This window comes from Prosopis cineraria, unplaced genomic scaffold (assembly GCF_029017545.1).
Source record: "Prosopis cineraria cultivar Desert tree isolate PC_DT_omini unplaced genomic scaffold, ASM2901754v1 PC6, whole genome shotgun sequence".
In the NCBI taxonomy this organism is placed as follows: domain Eukaryota; kingdom Viridiplantae; phylum Streptophyta; class Magnoliopsida; order Fabales; family Fabaceae; genus Prosopis; species Prosopis cineraria.
In genome coordinates this window covers 12,069,243-12,093,302 of record NW_026555337.1, presented here as the reverse complement: position 1 = coordinate 12,093,302, position 24,060 = coordinate 12,069,243, and the positions used below count along the sequence as shown (strand labels likewise).

At 32.0% G+C, this 24,060-nt stretch overlaps 3 protein-coding genes and 1 long non-coding RNA gene across 5 annotated transcripts; 2 read left to right on the top strand and 2 right to left on the bottom strand.

Moving 5' to 3' along the window:
- Positions 1-495: 495 nt before the first annotated feature.
- LOC129313337 (8-hydroxygeraniol oxidoreductase-like) lies at positions 496-6,053 on the top strand. Of its 2 annotated transcripts, none has more exons than XM_054956333.1 (7): positions 496-629; positions 817-959; positions 1,980-2,017; positions 3,089-3,494; positions 4,457-4,699; positions 4,838-4,993; positions 5,840-6,053. In XM_054956333.1, the coding sequence occupies exons 1-7, from the start codon at positions 596-598 to the stop codon at positions 5,948-5,950; spliced, it is 1,131 nt and encodes a 376-aa protein (XP_054812308.1). In that variant the 5' UTR covers positions 496-595; the 3' UTR covers positions 5,951-6,053. The 2 variants fall into 2 exon arrangements, with proteins under 2 accessions (XP_054812308.1, XP_054812309.1); XM_054956334.1 differs by having other exon boundaries at positions 503-629; positions 803-959.
- A 598-nt stretch (positions 6,054-6,651) lies between these two features.
- On the bottom strand, positions 6,652-11,027 carry LOC129313885 (uncharacterized). The gene is made up of 5 exons (XM_054957283.1): positions 10,793-11,027; positions 10,310-10,465; positions 9,104-9,202; positions 8,092-8,378; positions 6,652-7,263 (listed from the first exon to the last, which is right to left on the bottom strand). Exons 1-5 carry the CDS (start codon positions 11,025-11,027, stop codon positions 6,652-6,654), a joined length of 1,389 nt encoding a protein of 462 aa, XP_054813258.1.
- Positions 11,028-18,557: 7,530 nt separating this feature from the next.
- On the bottom strand, positions 18,558-20,383 carry LOC129313884 (uncharacterized). The gene is made up of 3 exons (XM_054957282.1): positions 20,162-20,383; positions 19,238-19,436; positions 18,558-18,850 (listed from the first exon to the last, which is right to left on the bottom strand). The coding sequence occupies exons 1-3, from the start codon at positions 20,381-20,383 to the stop codon at positions 18,558-18,560; spliced, it is 714 nt and encodes a 237-aa protein (XP_054813257.1).
- Positions 20,384-20,758: 375 nt separating this feature from the next.
- Positions 20,759-23,100, top strand: LOC129313032 (uncharacterized). Its single transcript, XR_008593832.1, has 3 exons — positions 20,759-20,887; positions 21,037-21,110; positions 23,012-23,100. It is a non-coding gene; the product is annotated as an uncharacterized LOC129313032 (long non-coding RNA).
- Positions 23,101-24,060: the final 960 nt, after the last annotated feature.

Genomic DNA, 24,060 nt, shown 5'->3' with positions numbered 1-24,060 from the left:
GAAAACCATGCATGTTTAATCCCTACGTGTTACATGACTATTTTGACCGTTGTCAAGAACGCTGCAATATTTTATCTTTTTCCCGCGCGCCCTTCAGAGGAAAAAAAAAAAACGAAAACATAACAATTATTCTTTTAAAATTAAAATTTATTTCGAAATTTTATAGTGTTAGAAACAATAAAAACACATCTCTAAATTATTTCACCTTCTCAAGTAAAATAAAACAGACATTAGCATTAGTGATGATAATCTATTACATATATCATTCCAAAAACAATATTTAAAAATTTGCTTCATCTTGGGATGACATGTGAAAACGATTGCATCATTAGAAAAATGAAGCCAAGTCAAATTCAGCTACATTTAATTATGGAAATAGCAGCCGGACTCCAACTTGTAAATAATTATATATATTTCGTCCAAAAAAATAAATAATTATATATATAAATATAAAATAACGCTATTCATAATTATATATATAAAGGATTTGGATTTCTTCATTGTGGCACCAGTTCCTTCTCTCCTTATATTCTCTTCTGATTAATCAGGTTCTGCGTTCTTCTTTGGTTAACAAATCGTCGCAGAGACACGGCCAATGAGTGCCTCATCGAAGGTTATAACCTGCAAAGGTATCAACTTTATATTCATGTATTTCATTGTATAGTTCAGATAGCCAATTTTAGTTAATGAGATAAGACTTTTTGTTATTATTGTTTATTGTTGTCTGGACCTTATGATATCTACTTTTGCTTATGGAATTACACATCTGATCTGGACTGTTTAAATTAAATTTACTTGTCAGATTTTGGCTTGTAGGTGCAGTATGTTGGGGAATAGGAGAGGGAGTGAAGGTAGAGGAGATACAAGTAGACCCTCCTAGGGCTTCTGAAATTCGTGTTAAGATGCTTTGTGCAAGTGTTTGCCACACAGACCTCTTCGCCACTATGGGATTCGTACATGTCAGTCACCTGATACCTTTCTTGAACTCTATTATTAACAGTTGAGGTTCCTCTAAGAATATTATTTACATATAAGGATCCTAAAATTTTAAAATTTTCAAAAAAGATTATAGTCCTTAATTGAAATTAAATAATATTTTTTGAGTTAATTTTTTCAATACTCATCTTCCATATTTTCAGTACACATGTATCTTTATCATTTTTAGTATTCATTTTTTTAGTAGTTTTTTTTTTAATATTTTTAGTACTCATCTTTCATATTTTTAGTATTAAGAAACACTTGTTTTAATTCTTTTCTGTATTGAAAGTCTGAAACCAAGAAAGATAAGTATTGAAAATATTTAAGGTGACTATTCAAAAAAAAAATTGAGTACTAAAAATGTTAAAGATAATATAGATGAGTATTGAAAAAAATTTAATCAGAAAAACTTTAATCTCAACTTAAGACGATGGTTTTTTTTTCCTGAAATTTTATGATTTTAAGGTCTTTAATTGTAATTAATATTCCTAAAACGTCCTTAAATGTCATTTCCATTTTTAAATCTATGCAGATTTTTTTCCCATCTATTTAGAGCGTACTTTTAATTTAAGGGAATGGTAACTCGAGAAGTATTTTTCTAATTTAAGAGTTTGCGGATCTCTTAAGAGTTTCAAAAGTTCAAATTGATTAAAGTATAAAAGATAAGGCGTGGCAAAAAGTTGGTATAGATTTTTAAATTTGATTTGAAGTCTACATAATTTTACTAAAATTTAAGAAAATCTAGTAATTTCATATTATTAAAATTAATTTTATATATATGCACACACACATATATCATTCATTTTAAGTTTGAGTTTAATGTAGCCTAGTAGCATGGGAACTCTCTTGTAAGTGAGAAGTTGCGGGTTCAATCTTGCTTGTAACCTCAGGTCGTTAGTACCTGTCCTTATAAAAAAAAAAAAAAAAAGATCAATCATACATCATGCTTTTGTTATTTTCACTAATAATGAGGGTCTGTGCAATTAAATATTGGTGCACAGGCTAATTATCCTCAAGTACTCGGCCACGAAGGCATTGGGTAAGCTCTATGAACTGCTGGTTATTAATTTTAAGTTAAATTTGATTGTTTGCATGTAATTATATATGCAGCTTCCTGTTCACACACACACACACGCACGCACACACACACTATTTTCCTGTTAATTAAATTTCATCTCCTTTATGAAATTAATTAATTTCACTTTTGTCTCTTTATTTTCAAAATAATGTCATCAGAAAAAGTTTCCTAGTCAATTTAGGTGAGAATAATGACAACCAACATGATTTGGCGTGTCATCATGGGTCACACTATTCTTTTCTATCCCAATACACACGCAAGCTTATATATATATATATATATATATATAAGGGGCGAATCTTGCACCTGAAAAGGGGAGGCAGGCTTGACTTTTCTAATAAGGATAAGCTTCAATTTTGTTCAATGGACACTTAGAAAATGAAGTTCAATGGGTTAATATTATGTATCTTAATTTAATGTATAAATTACTCTCCTAATAAAAAATACTAATATTAGATGGGATATTTTATTTATTTTTTAAAAATATAGTTTTATTGTATTAGATAAAAATTTCGTTAGTCTAACTTTATTTGGAATTAAAAAAAGTTTCTGTTAGAACTGGTTTGACCAAAACATTTATTTATTCATTAAATTATGTCATGTATAAGAACTTAACTATATATTTAATGAGATTAAATTTATCATATTCAAATCATAATCCTTCAGAATATTTTGGCCAAGTCTTGCTCTTAATGTAATTTATATACTTTTAGAATTGAGCTAATATATAATTTTCAAAAAATATCCCAGGGTAGGATTCATATATAGTATACTAATATTTGTTTAATTCATCTAGTGTGACAATGCAACATAAACCTAAAGTTCAAAATGATATTTTTTCACTATTAGTACCATGGATGATGTGACATGACAACACTTAACAAATTAATAACGTGAATAAAATATTACATTTTGCTCATAACTTTATAGCTTAGTGGCATGTTAGCTCCGTTGTAAGTGGGAGGTTGTTGGTTCAATTCTACTTGTAACTTTAATTTATAATGATGGTGATGATGTATTAATTGAATGTAGTGTTGTGGAGAGCATTGGGGAGGAAGTGAAGAACGTAAAGGTAGGGGATGTAGTGATTCCATTGTACTTAGGAGAGTGTCAAGAATGTGAGGAATGCATAAAAGGGAAGACCAACCTATGTAGGACATATCCTATAAGGTTGACTGGGTTGATGCCAGACAATACTTCTAGAATGTCTGTGAGAGGTCACAAGGCATATCATCTAATGAGTTGTGCCACATGGTGTGAGTACATGGTGGTTGATGCTAACTATGTTCTCAAAGTCGACCCAACAACCATTGATGCTGCTCATGGCAGCTTCATCTCTTGTGGCTTCTCTACTGGTTTTGGAGCTGCTTGGAAAGAAGCCATGGTTGAACAAGGATCGAGTGTTGCTGTTTTTGGTCTTGGTGCTGTGGGGTTAGGGGTATGCATCTCTCTCTCTATACTCTCTCTCCTCCCTTCTTGATCTTTTTGATCTATTGGTACTAGATAAGTTCTTTGATGAGTAAAAATTTATGAGATAATGGGAGTTAGGTCTCGAAACTTTAATTATTAATAACAATCAGGTCATTGATAAATTATTTTGAAAAATGAGCTGCAAGTATTGATTTAAACAAGTGCAAATTCATGAGTTCCAATTATAGATAAAACATTTAAATTTTAAATTTAACTCTCAAATTGTATCTATAATTCCTGTTTGTAATTGTCTGAATTAATATTTGTAACTCATTTTTTAAAAAAATTTGGTCAAGATTAGATGAGAACTAATTAATTCAAAATTTTGGTACAACTATTTATTGGTAACTCATTAATTCAAAATTTTGGGACCTAATGGTCATTCTCCCAAAATTTATTTGGTACAACTATTTGGCATGTAGTATTAGATGAGAACTTGTTTTACAAGGTCGCTTTATACTAAGTGAATTTATTTAGGGAGAATAACAAATAAAGATCTTTGAAAAATATCAATGACCTTTTATATCTGAAAAATTCAAAATTTACAACTAAATATTCGATATTTACAATTTAATTATCTTTTATTAGCAAGGTTTAATTTGAACCTATGGCCTCATTTAAGAGATATCAAATCCATGCTATTCAACCTACCATTATTCTCACTTTCTGACATAAGAGCATCTATAATATTGTAGGTTATAACCAAACAATTCAAACATATATATACATCTCCTCACTTAGAGACATATGTTGTTACTTGGGTAAAATTTGTGCCTATATGGAAAATTAGTACTCGCAGGGAGATGATAGATTTATAAGAAAAAGTGTGACATCTTTACAGTTGATAATGAAGTTTAAGTGAATTGACGCTAAGTTCGTAGCATATACTCTCTTGATAATGGATATGAGCAGTAATAACAATATATGCAGGCTGTAAGTGGAGCGAAATTGATGGGAGCAACAAAGATAATTGGGATTGACAAAAATGAGAAGAAGAGAGAAAAAGGAGAAGCTTTTGGGATGACAGAGTTTATAAATCCTGACAAGTTATTATCAGATCAAACTGTATCTCAAGCAGTCAAAGAACTAAGTGGTGGAATGGGTGTGGATTATTCCATTGAGTGCACTGGAGCTCCTCTTTTGCTCAATCAAGCCATGGAATCCACTAAAGTGGTATACAAATTAATTTCATAATCCTCCATTTTTCTCAGTTAAATATAATTATATATAGGACTACATAATAGCATTATTTTTCTTATTTAAGTAATTTAGTTTTTTTAAAATGAGTTCATATATTAAAAATATTTACAGGGAGTGGGCAAGACAGTGGTAGTAGGTACAGGAGCTGAATCTGTGCAGCTAAATTGTCGTACCTTTATGTATGGAAGATCATTGAAGGGTTCTGTATTTGGAGGCATCAAACCCATTTCTGATCTTCCTTTTATAGCGCACAAGTGTCACACAAAGGTTAGTATATCAAAAATAAATTCTGGATAAATTCTCCGTATTTATGGTTGATATAGTGACTAAAATATAGAATGAATAGTAAATAAATTTCTTTTGTTTAATTTTGTAGATATTATATGGATTATTTTTTATTTCCAAAAAGACACATGGATTTTTTTTAAAAAATTAATTATGCTAAGAGCTAGCCATGGATTAAAAGTTACACAGACATCTCTTAAAACTAAACGAAAAATTATAAACAAAACTTTCTTGAGTTTTACTAATATACACTCTCATTTCTATTTTTTAAACTTATACAAACTTGTTTTGAAAATAAATAATAAATTATAAAGACCTCCCGTAAGTTTTTCTGGAAATTATACAAACTTCTTATATATCTATTTTGAAGAGAGCATTGTATATATTTTGAAAACGAAAGAATATCTATGTAATTTCAGCAAAACTTGGATATTTTATGTGATTTAATATTTATATTAAAAACATTTGCTTAAGTTTTTTAAAAAAGAGAGGGTGCATATGATTGCATAAGTTTGACAAATAATTCATGAAAAAATTATGTTTGTTTTGAAAATAGATCTGAGAAAAGATCAGTGTAATATATTCTCAAAAATAATCACTGGCTGTACTAAAAAAAAAAAAACCACTGGCCTGGACTTGTCAAAATGGTATTTTTTTTCCAAGGATTACGTGACGTCTTCTTGGAACAGCTTTTGTTATTTAATCAGAAAATTTTCTAAATGAATTATGCCGACTGAAAAGCTTCTACAGTATCAACATTCAGATGCACAAAGTGATTCTGTATTTGTTAAATATAAAACTACTAATAGACTGATTTTCTTATTACAGGAAATTCCAATTCATGAACTTTTTACCCATGAGGTCCACTTGGAAGATATAGGCAAAGCATTTGAGCTAATGAGACATCCAGACTGTGTCAAAGTTGTGATCAAGATGTGATATGATCGATCATGTGTTGTTTTAAGAAGCCAAATTCTATTGTAATTTTTTAACAACTTAAGTTTCAAATAAAGAATGACATGTGGGAATGAGATTGTGACCATGTGTAATTTGTCATTTTACAATAATTATATCATATTGATTTGTACGACAATGTACTCCATATTAAAATTTTACAATCTTCCGACTCTTAGAGGGACCACAATCCTCACCACATCTAAAAGGAGTTTAAAACTGAAATTATCTAATGTTATGTTGAGTACAGTCTGTCTTAAAAGACTAGTCAATATGCTAGGTGGAAGAGCCATTGATATTTGAGTATTTAAATTTCACTTTTATTATGACATTCCTCCACATGGGATTCATATCAGTCACTTTTCAAATAGCAAGGTTGATCCTGTGCTCTATATTAATTAGCTGCATCTTAACAGAATCTTGACTAAAATAGTTTATTAGTTAGCTGCAATTCTCGCAAGAGCTGGGAGAGTAAGTCAAGCTGCATTTCAAATACAATATATATATATATATATATATAAACAGTAGAAATTTAGCCACTGTATTTCTGCAAATAATTTGAATCTGATCTTACAAGGATAGTAATAATAATTACTTTATTCCTTAATTATCACATCAATGTAGCTAACAGGAAACATCACATTTTTTTCAAAAAGGAAAACTGGGATATCAATTACAAATACATTTCATGGCCATGGCTTCACTTTCCTGCTGAAGATACTCCCATAGGTAGAAACAGCAGCGTGAAGAAGAAGCGGGAATTGAGAAAGAACAAAGAGGAAGACTGGAACACTTGCAAGTATAATAATGGGAAGGAGACCCCATGAGTAGTTTGTATGCTTGAGCATGAGACGAATGGTGGAAAGAAAGGCGATCATCATGCTTAAAATTGAGATGAAGAGAAAAGAGAGACCCAAAATCAATTTCGTAGGCAAGGATTTGAGGAATTTTTCTTCAGAGTATTGAGAGGTAAGGATTGCAAGAAACATTAGAACCGAAGTTGATGAAGACAAGAGTGATAATATGGTTGAGAATATGAAAAGCTTGAAAAATGGTTGTTTGATGAATAATGGGTATCCAAAATTTTGGTCATTTCCTCCTGACACCGTAAAAGCCGCAGCAAACATAATGGTCACAATTAGTGCTCCGACAACCGAACAAGAAGATGCTGTGGCCTTTATCCATTTCTCTCCTGCTTTCATCAAATTCTTGTGACTTTCTCTGAATAATTCTTCGGCTGTCATGCCATGCTTGTTTCGAAGTCCCCTAAAAACTGGAGTTATGATAGTCTCCACCTCCTGCATTTATTTCAAACAGTGTTGTGTGTTTCACATTCTTATAAAAACCAGACTAGTATTGTAGCTAGTTCAAGGGTGATGTGGACAATGGTTTGGCCCCATAACACTTAGGATTTTTTTTTTGGGGGGGGGGGTGGGGAAGGTCAAAAAGGAAGTAGCCTCATGAGATTTAATTTCTTTGTAATGCCATTGAATAATTCCAACAATAGATCCATATGCTTCAATTGCATTTTATTTGCAGTCTCTATAGTTTTATTTCATTATTCCAAGTATTTTAATGGTTTGATTAGTCTACAACATTAGTTCTTGTAGTTTTGAAATGCACATAAAGATCATGAGTTGCCACTAACAGAGTTATTTCGTTGTAACTCTTACCAATCATTTTATTGACACGGTAAACATGTGTCAAAATGTATGGAAATAAATTGACTAGGTATGATTAAACATAAAAAATAAAAGGGGAAAATTTTCTTTTAGATTTGGCTTAAATTAAATTCACATCAGCAAAGAGGTTAATAGAGTTATGTACCCGTATATAAGCAACGTTAATTTTGTTGGTGTCAATTCCTTATATTTATTTTTGAAACTATAATTAAGGACTAATACTGGAAACAAATCAAATTAAAGAAATGAGAACAACAGAACAAAACTATATATAGTGACTAAAAGTAAAATGCAATCGAAGTATTTTTCCCATTCTAGAATCTAGAACAAATCGATGTGCCGGTATACGTTGTGAGATGCTTGCATGTAGACAAACTGTAATTAATAATAGATTCTTTCTTATGAAATATTATGACACAAATTAATGCATGGCTTTTTCCTAACCTTGAACCATTGCAGTTCTCTTTGCATTTGCAGTGTTGGTGCGTAGATTCGATTGAGAACGTGATCTGGAGCCTTCGTAGCTACCATATGTAGCAAGGTATTTTCTTCATCATCAAGTCCTGACATTACCAGGACACTCTTGAAACGAAGGCCATGGCTAAGGTTGAAAACCCTAGCTTGTCGAAACTTAACAGCATCTTGGAAACCCGCAGTCACTATTGGATTGAGGAGAATCTGTGGGATTGCTTTTGATATTTGAAAAACGAAGTCAACATTCCCTTCTTTAGCTGCCAGACATAGAGCCTCTTTTAAAACTCCATTTTCCCATGCTTTTTTTTGCTTTCATACAAACTAGGCAAATAAGGTCATCCGCTTGGGCATGCAGCAACTTGAGCTCTTGTAACTGCTTAATTCCTAGATCATAAGTAACACATACACATGCATGCGTGCATCTTTTTATTAGTTTAATTTATGAGCTTGAATGGGTAGAGACGTGTAGGTTAGCATACAAACCTATAAAATTACCAGTGGAGGTGATGAGCTTTTGTAGTAAACCATGCCCTGTTGCAACTTGCAAGAAAAGTTTTAATTAAGATCAAATCTTTTATTCAAACAATTTTTTATATACTGCATAAATGTATTATCCTATTAAAGACAATCTTGTTTAAGACATATTTGAATATTAAATGTGAGTGCCTCTCCCAGTTAATGAAGAGATAACATACTGATAATTAAAGGGAAGAGTTTCACTTATTGTTGAGTAAATTTTCCTATCATGATTTAGATCAATCGTAAATAACATGAAATTGTCACATGCCTTGATGCAACTATAAGATGTTAATTTTACTTAAAAACAATGCAAAATTTACAAGTTTCAATGTCGACAAAGTTTTTTGGTAAGTATAAGGAGTAGGTTTTACCAAACATATAACGGAAATTACCTTCCCTGAGATATTGAGGACAAAGGGTTATATATTAATCCTTTTCGTAAAACAATATTTTTGTAACATACCTGACTCAGTAAGATTTTCTTCTTCTCTTTGACTTCTATTTTCTTGTTGGATTTCTGTACAAACATGATTGATAGCCGTAGTTGAAGATATCTTTATACCTTACATGGTCAAAGAAACAACGAAAATAAAGATCATCTTGTTAAAAAAATTCTACTACTAATAAATAAGAAAACGACGACGACAATAATAAAAATAGTTCTAAATAAGTTTTGGAGTTGATTTACCAAAATGCTCTTATTTAGAAAAATTTAAAAACTCTTCCCATGATTGCCGGCAGGGGTGGAACCAGAACACAAGAGTTGGGGGGGCCAAATTTTAAAAAAAATCATATATACTGATTTTTTTAAAAAAATATATTTGGAATAAAAATTAAATTAAAATACTTTTATAAGATGAAAAAAATCTTAAGATAAGAATCATTTAGAATTTTTTTAATTTTTTTAAAAATAAAAATAAAGTTAAGTCCTAGCATATATTTTATACATATAATATAAACTTAAAAAAATTACATGCTCCATGTATTTAAACTAATATTAACCTGAAAAAACTAATATTATATATCTACCCTTATCTAATAGAATGTCTCATTTTAAAAAATTTATTAATTAACTTCCTTAATTAAGGGTATATTTAAAAAAAATCTTATTGATTGCACATTAAAAAAATTCAAAATATCTTATATTTTTTAACATCTTATTTCATGAAAAATGGCTTATATTTTTAAATGGAAGGAGTATATTTTTGTTTAATATACATACAGTATAAGAAATTATATATACGTGTATAGGGTAGAGTAATATATATATATATATATATATTTAAAGAAGGATGGAACTCCAGACATTTAGGTAAACACAATAGCAATACATGAGAATTGCAATGAAGTTGGCGGGTACCATGGCCCCCTTAAGATACAAGTAGGTCTGTCCCTGATTGCCAGTCACTAGCACCACCATTGTCGGCCGCCCACCGATGGTGACAAGCACTAACAGTTTTGGAAAGAGATTTTTTTAATTTTTTAATTAAGGACATTTTGATAAATGCATGTCAAAATTTTTTTCAAATTAAAACCTATGGGATTTCATTGTTATTTTTACCTACATTTTGTGGGACTTTCTTGTAATTAAAATTTTTATGTGGGATTTCTGTGTGATTTTCCCTCTTATATTTATATATACACACATACTAAGTACAGTAGTACTGACAGTTATAGATCCATCGTTTCCAGAACACAAGTTCACGTGGGCTGATAATAGAAGAGTTCAAGGTAGCGATTCCATAAATTGGCATCCAGTTCCTTGACGAATCGAAATGAACAAAAAGCAGTTCTTCGCGTCGTTGAAGCAAATGCAGAACGATATCTGCACACACACACAATATATATATATAGTCACTGCATGAATGGGAAAACATGTAATATATAAAACACAAAAATCATAATTTTGGATCTCTCTACTTTGTTCAAGTTTTATTATAGGTTTCTGTACTCTTTTTTTTTCAATATTCTATGTCCCTAGACTTTTTTTTTTTGTATTCTAGGTCCCTCTATGAGTAATATTATAAGAACTTAAGGTGTAGATGGAGAAAAGTATAACGACTTAGAACACCAAAAATAAAATACAAAGATTTATAATAAAATACCAACAAAGTACAGAAATTTATAGTTATGTTTTTCCTATAAAAATTACGTAAGGAACCAAAACATAGAGCATGTAAACAAGAACGAAGAAGCCTAGAACCCGGAGAGCCTATGTGGCATTCCAATGGAGTGACGGAATAAAGATAACGTCCCATTTCATGGTGACCGCAATGAAAGGCCATCGTAACAGGAAGGTCATCATCCCTTTGTGGAATGGCAAGTATGATACTATTCTTTTTGACGAGGCTTTTTGCAACTTGAGTGATTCCACTGGCTGCAGCCATTATAAGTGCCGTATCGCCAAAAGAGTCACGAGTTGGAAGGAATTATTAAGGCAGTAATTTTAGCAACTCCTCCACTATGGTGACATGCCCAAACATTGCAGCCACATGAAGTGTTGTGAGGTCAAAATCAGCAATTTTTGCTGTCAAGTGTCAAAGCACTAGGGTTTTGATCCAGGATTGCTTTTGCTCTCCAGTTGTTACCACATATAGCCTTGTTCAAAGCCTCCTGTAATAATCCACACATATGATCAATGTTAGGAATGGAGAGTGACCGCCTAGAAATAGGAGGAGAGGACAAATGGGCAAAACCAGTAGAAAAACACTACATTTTTATTCAAAACTTCAAAACTCGAGTTTATGCGTCATTTTTTTATTATATTTTAATTATTAAGTTTAACTTTATTTGATGTAGGATTTCTCACATTGGCTAAAATCCATTTACACTTAGACAACTTAATAATTAAATATTAGAAAATTAATGCTTCTGAATTTCAACTAGTAAAAATATTGTTCTAATAAGTATGCATATGAAAATTGACAAGTAATGATAACAGTATGACACTAGAAAAGAGCTTTTGTACCAAGTCACTGGACTGTTGTTCCCTGCGTGGCCTTGGTGAGGATTGTTCTGAGTCGGGTTTTAGCCTATCATCTGTACCACCATGGAAAGGGGAAGAGCCACCGAGTGTATAAGGGCGGTGCAGATCCACGCAAGGATCAAAGTCGATTGGTGAGTTTGGTGTCAAGTCACCTGGAAATGTGAACATTTTGGGATACATAATAATGCGTACGCAGATCTTTATGATGCTGTACTGATGATCAACCTGCGTTATATTATTATGTCAAATATGTTTACTAATATTAGGAAATTTAGTGTTTGTGTGTGTCAGAACTCATAATCATAGTGAATGAAATGCATGCATGAACTTACCAGTTGAGCCTTGAGCCTTGGATCGCACAAGCTATGATGACCACACGGAGATTTTGAATAACAAAGATATCATAAGACAGGGGATGTTAAATAGGTCTGGTCATTTGAGCTTTAAAAGGAAAAGGACAAAGAAATTCGTGAAATGTACTCACTGTTTTTTCCTTCAATTTGCTTTGGCCCCCGCAAATGCATAAATTGAACATATGCTTCCTTGTGTTAGTTTCCAACGAATCATCGACCTTTAATTTCTTTTTCAATAGTTCATATTTTCATGAGAATGGCTTTAATTTTCTTCTTTTATATATATATATATATATATCCGTTGATGATATGTTTCGATTATTTATGATTTTATTAAATCTTTAAACTTTTTGGGATAGCCTTTTGCTTTTCTCAGTGATGTATGGTAAATGGTGAAAATATATATAATTTCCATATATCTCCTTGCAAGGTAAATTGCATGTAATTTACATTGTATAGATTAAAGTTAGATGGTTCTAGCTACTATCAAAAGAAAAAAAATGGATGGTTAATATTTTATTAATATTTTAATTCCATAACTTTATATTGAGAAATTTAAAATGTTCGTATTTATAGTATGAAATGATTCATGTATGACATATATGCAAAAAGTCCCAGCCCCTCCTGTGAAACTCTTGATATACTTTATACTTTGCTTTGCTACCACTTAAATTTCTTTAGAAAGAATTTAGCTTACTTGGAAAGCCTATTGACAAGCAAACAGTTTTAACTAGAAGGGTAAATATGTATTTTTATCTCTAAAGTATTCTCCAAAGAGTACCCAACATCTTAAACTATTAATTCAAGCAATTTTATCCTTAAAATAATTAAAATAAAACATTTTTGCTTTTGTTAAATTTCCTAACGATCAACATTGAAGTCTTAGTCGAGAGACCATAAGAAGCTGCATTTGGTTTCTTGGGACAGAGTATGTCGAGGGAAAGATAAGGGTGGACTTAGAATTTGTATTGGCCCAAAAGTTTTTTTAAAAAAATAAAAAACAAAATAAATAAAATAAAGTAATAATAATTAAATTAATTAAATTGAAATTTCTGATGAGACATTTAAATATATTTTTATTAATTTTAGGATAAATATAAGAAGAAAGATGAGGTGGCTTAATGGAAATTCTCCTAGTGTCTAACTTTCTATTTAAGGGATCGAATCTATAAGTTAAAAAGAAATCTATTTTTCTTCAGCCTTATGAAATTGCCCTACTGCCCTAACTTAAAGTATGAGAATTTCTTTTTGTTTTATCCCTCTTCTCTCCTTTCCCGATAAATTTGCATATGAACCATGGAGAGGGAGTTTATCCAGAAGCTTCGTTCTCTCTGGCCGAAAATCTTAGTTCTCTACCTCATCTGTTTGCTACCGTTACCGTTCAAGCTTCTTCCTTCTTGGATTAAAAACGCCGGCGCCGATTGTGCTTTTAGGTTCATGTGGCTGTGGGTGCATTCAGATCTTCTTCTCCCTTCCTCTGCATCTTTGCCTGTGGTTGTGGCGTTCCTGTTCTGTGGGTGTTTTCGAACTTCTTTCCCCTTATTTCTAGCTGTGTGCCGTCAATAGATATTTCTTTTCAAATCATAGAACCACACGTACAGAATCCACAAGAAGGAAAGGATATCCTTTATGATATTTTACTCCTCTGTGCTGCGGTACATGTTTGACTGGGAAGGACAAATTGTGATTCAAACAAGGTGAAATTAACATAAAAGAAGAGAAGAAAAGAAATATCTATTCATGTATTTGTTGCTACGAGAGGGATATAGATGGGAGTTTAAATCTTTTTTTAAGCTTAATTGATTTAGGAGGAGTTGAGCTTGAGAAACCCGCATGTTTTTTTTTCCTTTCATCTTTACTAATTGTTAATTATGGAAAGAAAAAGGACATTTGAGGATGTATCTCAGTTAATAGAATAGGATTTTTGTTTGGAGCAGCATTTTTTTGAGATTCCATTAAATTAGATAAAGCATAACTGATTTAAATGATATTTAGATGAGTTAAGTTTGGGTATTGCAAAAAATCTAATTTTGAAATGATAGTGTGGTTAGTTGAATTCTTGGAAGTGGTATATTGAGAAATTTACAACTATGGTGTTGTTTTATCTTTTGATTTTGAGGATGTTGAAGATATCTGATAAAAATAGGTGATGGAAGTATAATGAATTTAATTGTAGGAGTTTAAAAAGAAAATTGTTTGGCAAGAGGTATTTGATTAAAAGTTTTATTGAATGGATTGGAAATTATGTATACAAAGTGTTTGACACAAGGTATAAGAAAATCATACCTCATTTGAATAATAGTCATTATTAAGTGATATGAGGTAAATTGGTGGTAAGTGTTGATGATTGGAAAATTATTATGATATGAACTTTGGTTTTGGAATTTTGAATACTTGCAATCGGTTGGGATTGTGTTGGTGATAGGATGAAGTTTATATGACTATAGGGAATAAATTGAGGTTTTGTTTATACCTACTCCTATAGGGTGTGTGGAAGATGAGGACTTTGATAAAAAAAATTGATAGGAGAAAATCGTTGAATTTTGAAAAATTAGCAGGTAAGTGAATAGCACCCCATTATTATTTTTAAATAAAAGTAGTCTGGTTTTGAAAATATTACATTTTCATATAAATCATTTTAACAACTATAATGATTATTATGTACTTTGTTAATTAAATTATTTTGGGTTTGGAAATTATAGAATGATGATGAAAGTTAATTAAATTATGGTATGTGCATGTATTTTCTTTATGAAATATATTTTCAAGATTGATAAAGGCATCTATGTTTATTGTACTCTGAAAATTCTTAGTTACTCAACTAATAAAAGCTTGTACATTAGCTATGAAATATTATTCTAGCAAGTTTTGATATTTGAAATGATTCATGCAAGTTTGATATTGAGAATGTAAATTGTATTTCAAAAATGATTCATATTGCATGTTTGAAAATTGATTTTTAGAGGACTTTATACAGAACACTGATTGCTAACAGTAGTTTTGTTAGCCCATGGCGCGCCATGATCAATGACTAGCTAGTTTGATTTTCGTGAGTTTTGTTCTCACGTTTGCTATTCGTGGGTCTCGTACTCGCATTTGTTTTTGTGGCTTCGAGCCGCATTTAGTTAGCATTACCTTCGTGGACTGTGTGTTCACGTTTGTTTCATTGCCTCGGCTGCGTTTGGTTACTTACTCTCGTGGATTGTATATTCATGTTTGTCTTCATGGCATAAGTCGCGTTTGGTTATTTACCCTCATAGACTGTGTGTCCACGTTTGTTACTTGTTCTGTTAAATCCTCAAAATTTTAGATTTTTACGTAACATGTGGTATTTTAAATTTCAATACTTTCAGTTCTTTAATTTATTACTTTGATTTATATGTGGATAATTTGTTTTCTTCAAGTATGATAGAATAAAGCAATTTTCAGTTCACTCTCATTTTACAGTTATAATTAAAATTTACAGATTTATTAGATTTATTATATTGAATTATCATACCTTCAATTAGTTTACTTAATTGTTTGAGTTTATTATTTTTACTCTTTTAAATTATTTTTTTTTTGAAATGTTATTCACTGAAAAATATTTTTGGTCTCAGACTCATTAGCTAAGGTTGGACCTCCTGCTTGTCATTGAGGGGCTTACAACTGTGGTGGATGAATATTTATTGTTGGAAATGCCTTTTCTTTTAATGTAAATATTCAATTATGTGTTTTATTTTAAAATTATGTTTAGGTGCTTCATGTTAACTATAGAAAGAATCCTGATTTTACTTTTCTAAGTTGACTGTCTATTGTTGGGAGTGATGTTCTAAACTGTTGAATACATGTTGTAATATTTTTGTTGTAGAGATTTTGGGAGATCTTATTTATCGAGAAAGTTATGTCAAAATTTCTACAAAAATGTTGAAGCTTTCGTAATAATTAATATTATTAAGGATGCTAGAATTCCAATATAAATCCAACTATGTTTTAAAAATAGAATAATTTCTCGATTTGAGGCTTAAGGGATATGTGATGTAGTTCACATCTCATGCCGGTCACTTTCATTTTTGGGACGTGATAGGATTAAAAGGCTTACTGCCCAGAATCAAGCATTCCTAATGAAGAAAAGTTGGGGACTGATTCATCAAAAATAGACGCTATGGGCTAGGATATTTAGAACTAAGTACAAGTGTCGTGAGGATTTAATTCCAACTGTTCAACGCTCCAAACCTGGCTCAAGGCTTTGGAGTGGTATTAAAAAAACCCGGGATTTGTTTGAGACGGGTCTTGAGAAAATCGCTCTGACAAGCGGTGGAGAATCTGTACGTTGGAAGTTAGAAAAGAATGGTTTTTTCGCCGTCAAGTCAGCCTACTCCTTGGTATGTGATAATGTGAATATGATTCGACTACTTCTATCCTATGGAGGATGATGTGGAATTTGAAGGTGCCTCAGAGGTGTAAAACTTTTTTATGCTTAGCGTTACAGGAGCGTCTTATAACAAATGAATTAAGAAGAAGTAGAGGAATGTGTGATAGCTCTGCATGTTCGGCCTGCGAATCAGGGGTGGAAGATGTAATTCATGTCCTACGTGATTGCCCAGTGTCTCAGGAAATTTGGTACCGAAATGTCCGACCTGATCTGTTGCAACCTTTCTTTGAACTTGGTCTCCAGGATTGGTTTAAATGGAATTTTAGCAGTAATGTGGGGATTACTTCAGATGAATGGGCCCCATGGTTCTCTATTGTGTTCTGGCTCATTTGGAGAAGGAGAAATGAACGAATCTTTCAGAATGAAAATGTGAATCTAGTAGCACATGCGAGAGGAATTGTGAGATGCATGACAACTGTAAGAGGTGCTTCTCAACGCTCTGTTTTATCAATTAACCCACCCTCCATTGCTAAAATTTTTATAGATGGCGCCTTCTCAAGAATCTCTGGAGCTGTGGGTTGTGGAGGGGTCTTCAAAGATCAGCATGGAGATTTGGAAGGGGGTTTTATCCTTAGACTGACAAATGGTGATGCTCTATCGGCTGAAATCTGGGCTATCATTATGGGATTGAAATGTGCGTGGGATAAAGGCTTAAGAGAGTGCATGTTGCTGTGTGATAGTGTTGAAGCAATCTCTGCTATCACAGTAGGAAATATCGATCTACATGAACATCATGATTTGATTTTGGAGGCTCGGGCCATCTTGCAAAGAGACTGGAATGTCAGAATTCAATTTATTCCAAGAGATGGTAATCTTGATGCTGATTGGTGTGCTAAGATGGTATTGAACTCTGCCCCTGGACTTCACTTTCTTCAACATGAGGAGATTTTCAGTGACGCTTTCTTTGACCCCTCCTTGAGCTAGTGTACCTTTTTTTTTTTTTTAGCTTTGTTTTGTTTTTCCTTGTTTATCCCAAAAAAACAAAAAAACATTGAAGTCTTAGTCAATGCAATACTAAAACTTACATATATTTTTGTATTTTGAATATAGAAGTGAATATATAATTAGTTAATTAATTTTATTTAACTTAATCTTAAAGTTAAACATATTGTATTTAAATAATAAATTCTCAATTTTTTAAAAAACTGCCCCCATTTAATACAAGCACAAGAGATTTGTATGATGCACTGATCAATTTGCATTGCACATTATTTTTCAAAGTATTAATATTTAATAATTTTCGGCAAATTGTCGCGGGAACCCTGTGGCTTGGTGGTGGAGGTGTTTTGCTTTCACAAGTCAAGCCACGAGAGTTTGAACCCAGGCACTCTCAATCTCATACACACGAAATAATTTTTGAGAAATTCAGCATGTGTATATATTTAAAAACAACTTTAAAAAAATACATTAATCACTTGTACCTCGAGAAAAAATAACAAGCATGTTAGTAAGAGTTAAAGTCACTATAAATTAATTGCACAAAAAAATGAAATTATAAACATATTGCATTAAACTAAGGTGAGAACAAAAATATGAAATTCGGCATGTGTATATATTTAAAAACAACTTTAAAAAAAATACATTAATCACTTGTACCTCGAGAAAAAATAACAAGCATGTTAGTAAGAGTTAAAGTCACTATAAATTAATTGCACAAAAAAAATGAAATTACAAACATATTGCATTAAACTAAAGTGAGAACAAAAATATGAAAGTGAGAATTACACAAAAGTCTCACACAATACATTTAAATACTGTAAGATCTGTTAACAGTTAAGTCTCACACAATAGTTTGAGGGGCCTGAAAATAATTCTTTCAACATGAAATATACATGTCGACTTTGAGCATTTTGGATCACACAAGCCATAGACCATACTGACAACAATTAATATGAAGTTGTTATAAAAAAAAGTTGATTGGGTCCAAAAAAAAGACCAAATTTAATGTGGCCCAATAAAGGATTCGGTCCAATAAATGGAGAGTCATCCTATGAAAAGTATTAAAATCACATCTCTCACCAACATAAGTTGAGTCTATAGTAAAAGGAGTTGGTCTTCATAATATAATAAATTAAGGTTTAAGTGTCATGAAAAATCATACCCAATACTATTGTCTATGAATAGGATCAAGAGGGCAGCAAGACATCAATTACGAGAAATCGTCTTATGGCCACATCTCCACTTTCTCGTCAAAGATATCCCCGTACGTAGTAGTAGCAGTATGAAGAAGAAGAGGGAATTGTGACAGCACAAAGTGGAAGATTGGAACACTTGCAAATATAATAACGGGAAGGAGACCCCATGAGTAGTTTGCACGGTCCAGTATGAGACGAATGGTGGAAAGAAAGGCTATCATCATGCTTGCAATGGAGATGAAAAGAAAACAGAGGCCCACAATCAATTTTGTAGGCAAGGATTTCAGGATTTTTTCTTCTGAATATTGAGAGGTGAGAATTGCTAGAAACATTAGAACCGAAGTTGAAGAAGAGAAGAGCGACAAAATAGTTGAGAATATGAAAACCTTGAAAAATAGCTGGGCGATAAATAATGCAAAACAGTTTCCCTGCTCATCCAAGAGATGAGATCTAAACTGTCCAGATTTTAATTTAGACGGTCCAAATTTAAAATATTATTTAATATTAATTTATTGAAATAAAAAATTATAAAAATAAAAATTATAAAAAAATTTAATATTTTATAATTTTTATTTTAATAAATTAATATAAAATAATATTTTAAATCTGGACCGTCCAAAAAATATGGATGATCTGTGCTCATTCAAGAGAGTAGGGAAACCATTCCCTAAATAATGGCATGGGTATCCAAAAGTTTGATCATTTCCACCTGGCACAGTAAAAGCCGCAGCAAACAAAATGGTCACGCTTAGGGCACCGACAACAAAACATGAAGATGCCGTGCTCTTTATCCATTTCTCTCCTTCCTTCATCAATTCTTTGTGACTTTCTCTAAATAATTCTTCTGCTCTCATGCCATCCTTGCTCCGAAATTCCCAAAAAATTGGAGGCATTAAACTCTGCACCTCCTGCATTTATTTCAAGAAGCATTAAGTATTTCATGTTCCCACCAAAATACCATAGCCAGTTCAACAGTGGAGAGGACTATAGTTTGGCCCATATATAACCCTTAGAATTGAGAGAAAATGGTCAGCAAAGAAACTGGAAATTTGCTTCAAAACTGTAATTCATTCATTGCTTTGAGGTACTGCCTTGATCCCTATAAGACATTTCTAACCATCTCTCAAGAATTTAAAAAAGGCGCCTTGTAAGGAGAGGATGTCCAGCTGATTTATAAACCACATTCCACCAATGTGACCTCTTGACGTGGTGGGACTCATGACATAGCCTACCCCTTAAGAGTTGGTGTCTGCGACGGCTCACACTCCATGACGCTTCACTCAACCTTTGGCCAGTTAGCCCCTCCGTGGGTAGCCCTTTTCACGAACAGCGACTCTCAATGAAAGCACCAATATCATAATCACAACCCATCTAGGTATAACTCACTCCCAAAAGGCGCCTCGTAAAGAGAAGGTGCCCAGCTGACTTATAAATCATATTCCACCAATGTGGCCTTTCGATGTAAGACTCATGACAGTGATTAGTTAATACCCCATTAAATATCTTATATTAAAGGTTATCAATTTTTTCTAGAAGTACCATATAATAAAGGACTAGGGAAGTACTTATTAATAATAGATTTGATCTTATAAAATATTATTACTCAAAAATTAATGCATGTTTCTTTTCTTACCTTGAACCATTGCAGTTCTCTGCATTTGCAGCGTTGGTCATAGATGCAATTAAAAACGTGATCAGGAGCCTGTGTAGCTGCCTTATGTAGAAAGGTATTTCCTGTATCTACATATGCTAACAAGGCACGCTTGAAGCGGTGCCCATGGATAAGATTGAAAACCCTAGCTTGTCGATAATTAAGAGCATGGCTGAAACATAAAGTCAATGTTCGAGTGACCATAATTTCTGAGATTATTTTAGATACTCGAAACACGAACTTAAGATTCCCTTCTTTAGCTGCAAGACATAATGTAATAACCTTACATTTTTAAAAAAAAAAAATTGAACAAAATTTTGCCCAAGAGATATTTTATTTAAAAAAGGTTTTTTTTTTAGCAAATTTGATTTTTATTTTAAATTTTATAAGAATTTGGGTCTTTTTTTGTAATTTTCTTCGGGTCTTTGTTGTAATTTCTTTGTGCTTGGTTTTGTAATTTTCCCCAAACTCTTTGATCAGATCATATTTCTTCGCGTGGAAGTAAGAAAACAGAGGATTCCATTTTGCTTCTTCACCGACTTTGAGCTCTCTTCTCTCATCACTGTCGAACTCTCTCTTCTCACTTTCAGCTTGCTTTTCCTCTCATCTTTGGTTGCATCTGATTGTGCCCGTGCGTTTCGGCAGCTGGGACTGTGAGTTACCAGAATCTGCTCCTTCTTTGCTGTCATCTCTTGCTTATCCGTCCAGGTAGAGCGTTCGCGTATGTATGAGTGTGTTTAGCTTCAATCTTTCTTGCTTTCTATCTTCTGAACGTTTTGTATGGGTGTATGATAAGCTAAATTCCTCTCTTTTCCTGGTCACGATTTCTGGTTTCCTTTTCCTTATTCGAGTTGCAGAACAGAGATTGCTTCCTTCATCAGTTTCGACCACGTGCTCATCCTGAACCATTATCGTTGCACTTTAGTTTGAGGTAAATCTTTGGTCCTCTCTTCTCCCTCTTCGATGACAGCATCAACACTGAATCATTCCTTCTTTTCTCCAGCCGTAGGGTGCAGCCTCTGTTTTTTACTGTTGTAATATTTTTAGTTAGGTTCAAGGAGAAATTTCGATTGATGCTGGAAATGGTTTTATGGTGATATTGAGTAGATATATAATTGTAGAATTTAACGTTGGGAGTTGTGGAACTTACTTGGATGTACTGATTTCATAACTTAATGAATAGAGAATGTCCTCGAAGTGTTTGTGGGTATGCTTGAAAAAGAAGATATTAATGGAAAGAAAGTTGTTGAATTGTATGGGTGTTTATCTCGTAAATTTGTCAATGACAAATATATGCCCTCAAGGTACTTATAAAAATGTGTGAGGAAAGAACTTAGTGAATTATGGGTTGTTAAAACTTTCATGTTATAACTTGGAGAGGTATTTATAATTTTGGTTTAAGTTATTAACTGAAAATTTTAAAATATTAAAGTGAGAAAAAGGATTACATAGGATGCTTGTTTTACATTTTTAGTCCAAAAAAGTTTGAAAATAATTGATATGATTTATTATGATTTATGAATGAGTACGAGTCATGAGGAAGTATGAGTTTAAATTGAAAAATGTCAAATGAGTTAACTATATCAAGTGTAATTGAAACAAAATTTATTAGAGTATTATCTTTAATATTGTTTGGATTAAATTCACATGCCTAGTTAGTGAATGGAAAACTTCTTGATAAATGATTTTAGAATTACGATTTATTTATTAGGAAATCATGAACACCATTAGAATTAAAGTGAAAAATTAAGAGGAGCACGCTGTAGAATTTTAAAAAACTATCAGGTGAGTAGGTAGCGTTTCGAATAAATCTCTAGTAAAGTGATTATAAAATTTTTTATTTAAATTTTACTATTAATCCTTTATAAATTGTACAAGTATCATTATTAATCCTATTTTTGTTCTAATAGTTGCCTTATTAATGAAAATGTCTTGATTTTACGGATGAGTTAAATTGTTGATAAGTAATGGGTGAAACGTACATATGATTAATTAATGATGTACATTTTTTTAGTAGTTTGATTATTGGATTTTATGTTGAAATAAAATTTTAACATAATGACACATGTATGGAGGAAATAATGATCAATTTGGACAATAGGAAATGATTGTTGAATAGTATTTGATAGAGAAAATTTTAAAAATGTTTTCTCGCTCCATACATGCTTGATTTTATTGAGGAGGACTGAGTTCAGAACGCTGGATGCTAACAGTAGTCCTGGTAGCCCTTGGCGCGATATGATATACTTAGCTAGCAAGGTGTTTATAGGAGGTGCTAGCCTTGTGCGATGACCAATGCATATGAAATGGAGGGACCGTTATTCGTGAGTATCGTACTCACGCTTGTTTTTGTGGGCTTCATATCTACGCTTGGTTCGTGGCTCCTGCTGTGCTTGTTTCGTGGCTTTTGACTGCGCTTGATTGATTACTTACCTTCGTAGACTGTGTGTCCACGTTTGATTGGTGATTAACCCTCATGGACTATGTGTCCACACTTGTTATTTATTCTAATAAAGTTCTCCTAAAATTTTGAATTAAAATTTATTATTTTTCTAGTAATTTTGTGAAAGTACTTTATTAAACTGTCCTAATATTGGAAATCTTTATATTTTATGAGTAGTAAAAAATTTTAATACATATATGTGATTCTATTAGCATTGTTTAATTTTACAATCATATTATGGAGAAAAATCATTACTTATTTCTAACTTAAGGATATAATTCATTTTTTTATTAAGTCATTTGAAATTAAATTTATTATTTATTATCTTCATATTTTTTTTATTATAATTTTGATTAGAACGCTACTCATCGATAATTTTTTGGTTTCAGATATTGTAGCTGATTCTGTGCCTCCAACAAATCATAGAGGGCCCCTTTTGTTTTTGGAAAAGAGGAAGCATATTGCAATTATTGTTTTGGTAATACTATATATTATATTTTGTAATCATAACTTAATGCTACACACACACTATAATTAAGTCCTAGTCTTATTTTGTTATTATCTAAATTACTGAAATGGAATTAATCTCCTTGTTGGTTTGGTTAGTAGGTTTTGTTGTTGTTGTGAAAATTTTGAAAGGTCCAAATTAGAAGGGAGATTATGTCAAAATTTTTACAAAACCTTTAAAGCTTTACGATCTTTCCTATTAATATATAACTTATATATATCAATATCTTAACTTAATTTCTGATTATTTAAGCTTATTGAATATGAGTTCTTCTCATATTTCATACCGATCATACCTTTAATATCAGGATGTGACATATAAAGCCTCCTCCAAAAACTCTCTTCTCGTATGCCTTCCTTGCTTTCTTGCAAACTAGTTCAAGAAGTTCTTCTGCTTGTGCTGCAACAACTTGAGCTCTTGTATTTTCTTAACTCCTCCCAGATTGATACGTAACGCACATTCATCTTTTTTGTTATGAGAATTAAGAGTGCGCTTGAAAAAGTATCCAATTCGTTGAAGAGATGTCAAAGTGAGAATACGTACCCATAAAATTATCAAAGTTAATGAAACTTTGTAGTAAACCATGCCCTGTTGCAACATGCATGAGAAGTTTCAATTAAATATATCATAAGAAAATTAATGTGATTTCATCATAACTTACGTTTTTAAATTCAGTACTTATCCCCCTATGTTTCAGGTAGCATTGAAAATCTTATAAAAAAAATCCTGATTTCATTCATATTAATCTTATTAGGAGCGGTCCTTAGTTGTCATTATTTCAAGTTTCTTAATTAAAACCAAATCTTGTGTATTTTTTCCTCTGAACAAATGTTCAAATAGAAGTATTCTTTTGAAGAGCTTTTTTTTGTCAACCTATTGAAGAGCTAACAAAGTTGTTTTGAATTAATCTGTAAAATATTAACCTTAGGG

Bases quoted from the DNA above. Each gene is read 5' to 3' on its own strand.
- LOC129313885 (XM_054957283.1), bottom strand. From the start codon at position 11,027: ATGGCTGCAGCCAGTGGAATCACTCAAGTTGCAAAAAGCCTCGTCAAA. The intron at 10,466-10,792 runs GTAATTTTTATA...GTGTGTGTGCAG, and splicing joins TCTATGTTTTGGTTCCTTAC to ATATCGTTCTGCATTTGCTT. The intron at 8,379-9,103 runs GTATGTTACAAA...TATGTCTGGCAG, and splicing joins AGAAAATCTTACTGAGTCAG to CTAAAGAAGGGAATGTTGAC.
- LOC129313337 (XM_054956333.1), top strand. From the start codon at position 596: ATGAGTGCCTCATCGAAGGTTATAACCTGCAAAG. The intron at 2,018-3,088 runs GTAAGCTCTATG...AATTGAATGTAG, and splicing joins CTCGGCCACGAAGGCATTGG to TGTTGTGGAGAGCATTGGGG. The intron at 3,495-4,456 runs GTATGCATCTCT...CAATATATGCAG, and splicing joins TTGGTGCTGTGGGGTTAGGG to GCTGTAAGTGGAGCGAAATT.
- LOC129313884 (XM_054957282.1), bottom strand. From the start codon at position 20,383: ATGGTCACTCGAACATTGACTTTATGTTTCAGCCATGCTCTTAATTAT. The intron at 19,437-20,161 runs GTAAGAAAAGAA...AAATAAATGCAG, and splicing joins GAGAACTGCAATGGTTCAAG to GAGGTGCAGAGTTTAATGCC. The intron at 18,851-19,237 runs GTGGAAATGATC...TAATGTTTCTAG, and splicing joins TGCGGCTTTTACTGTGCCAG to CAATTCTCACCTCTCAATAT.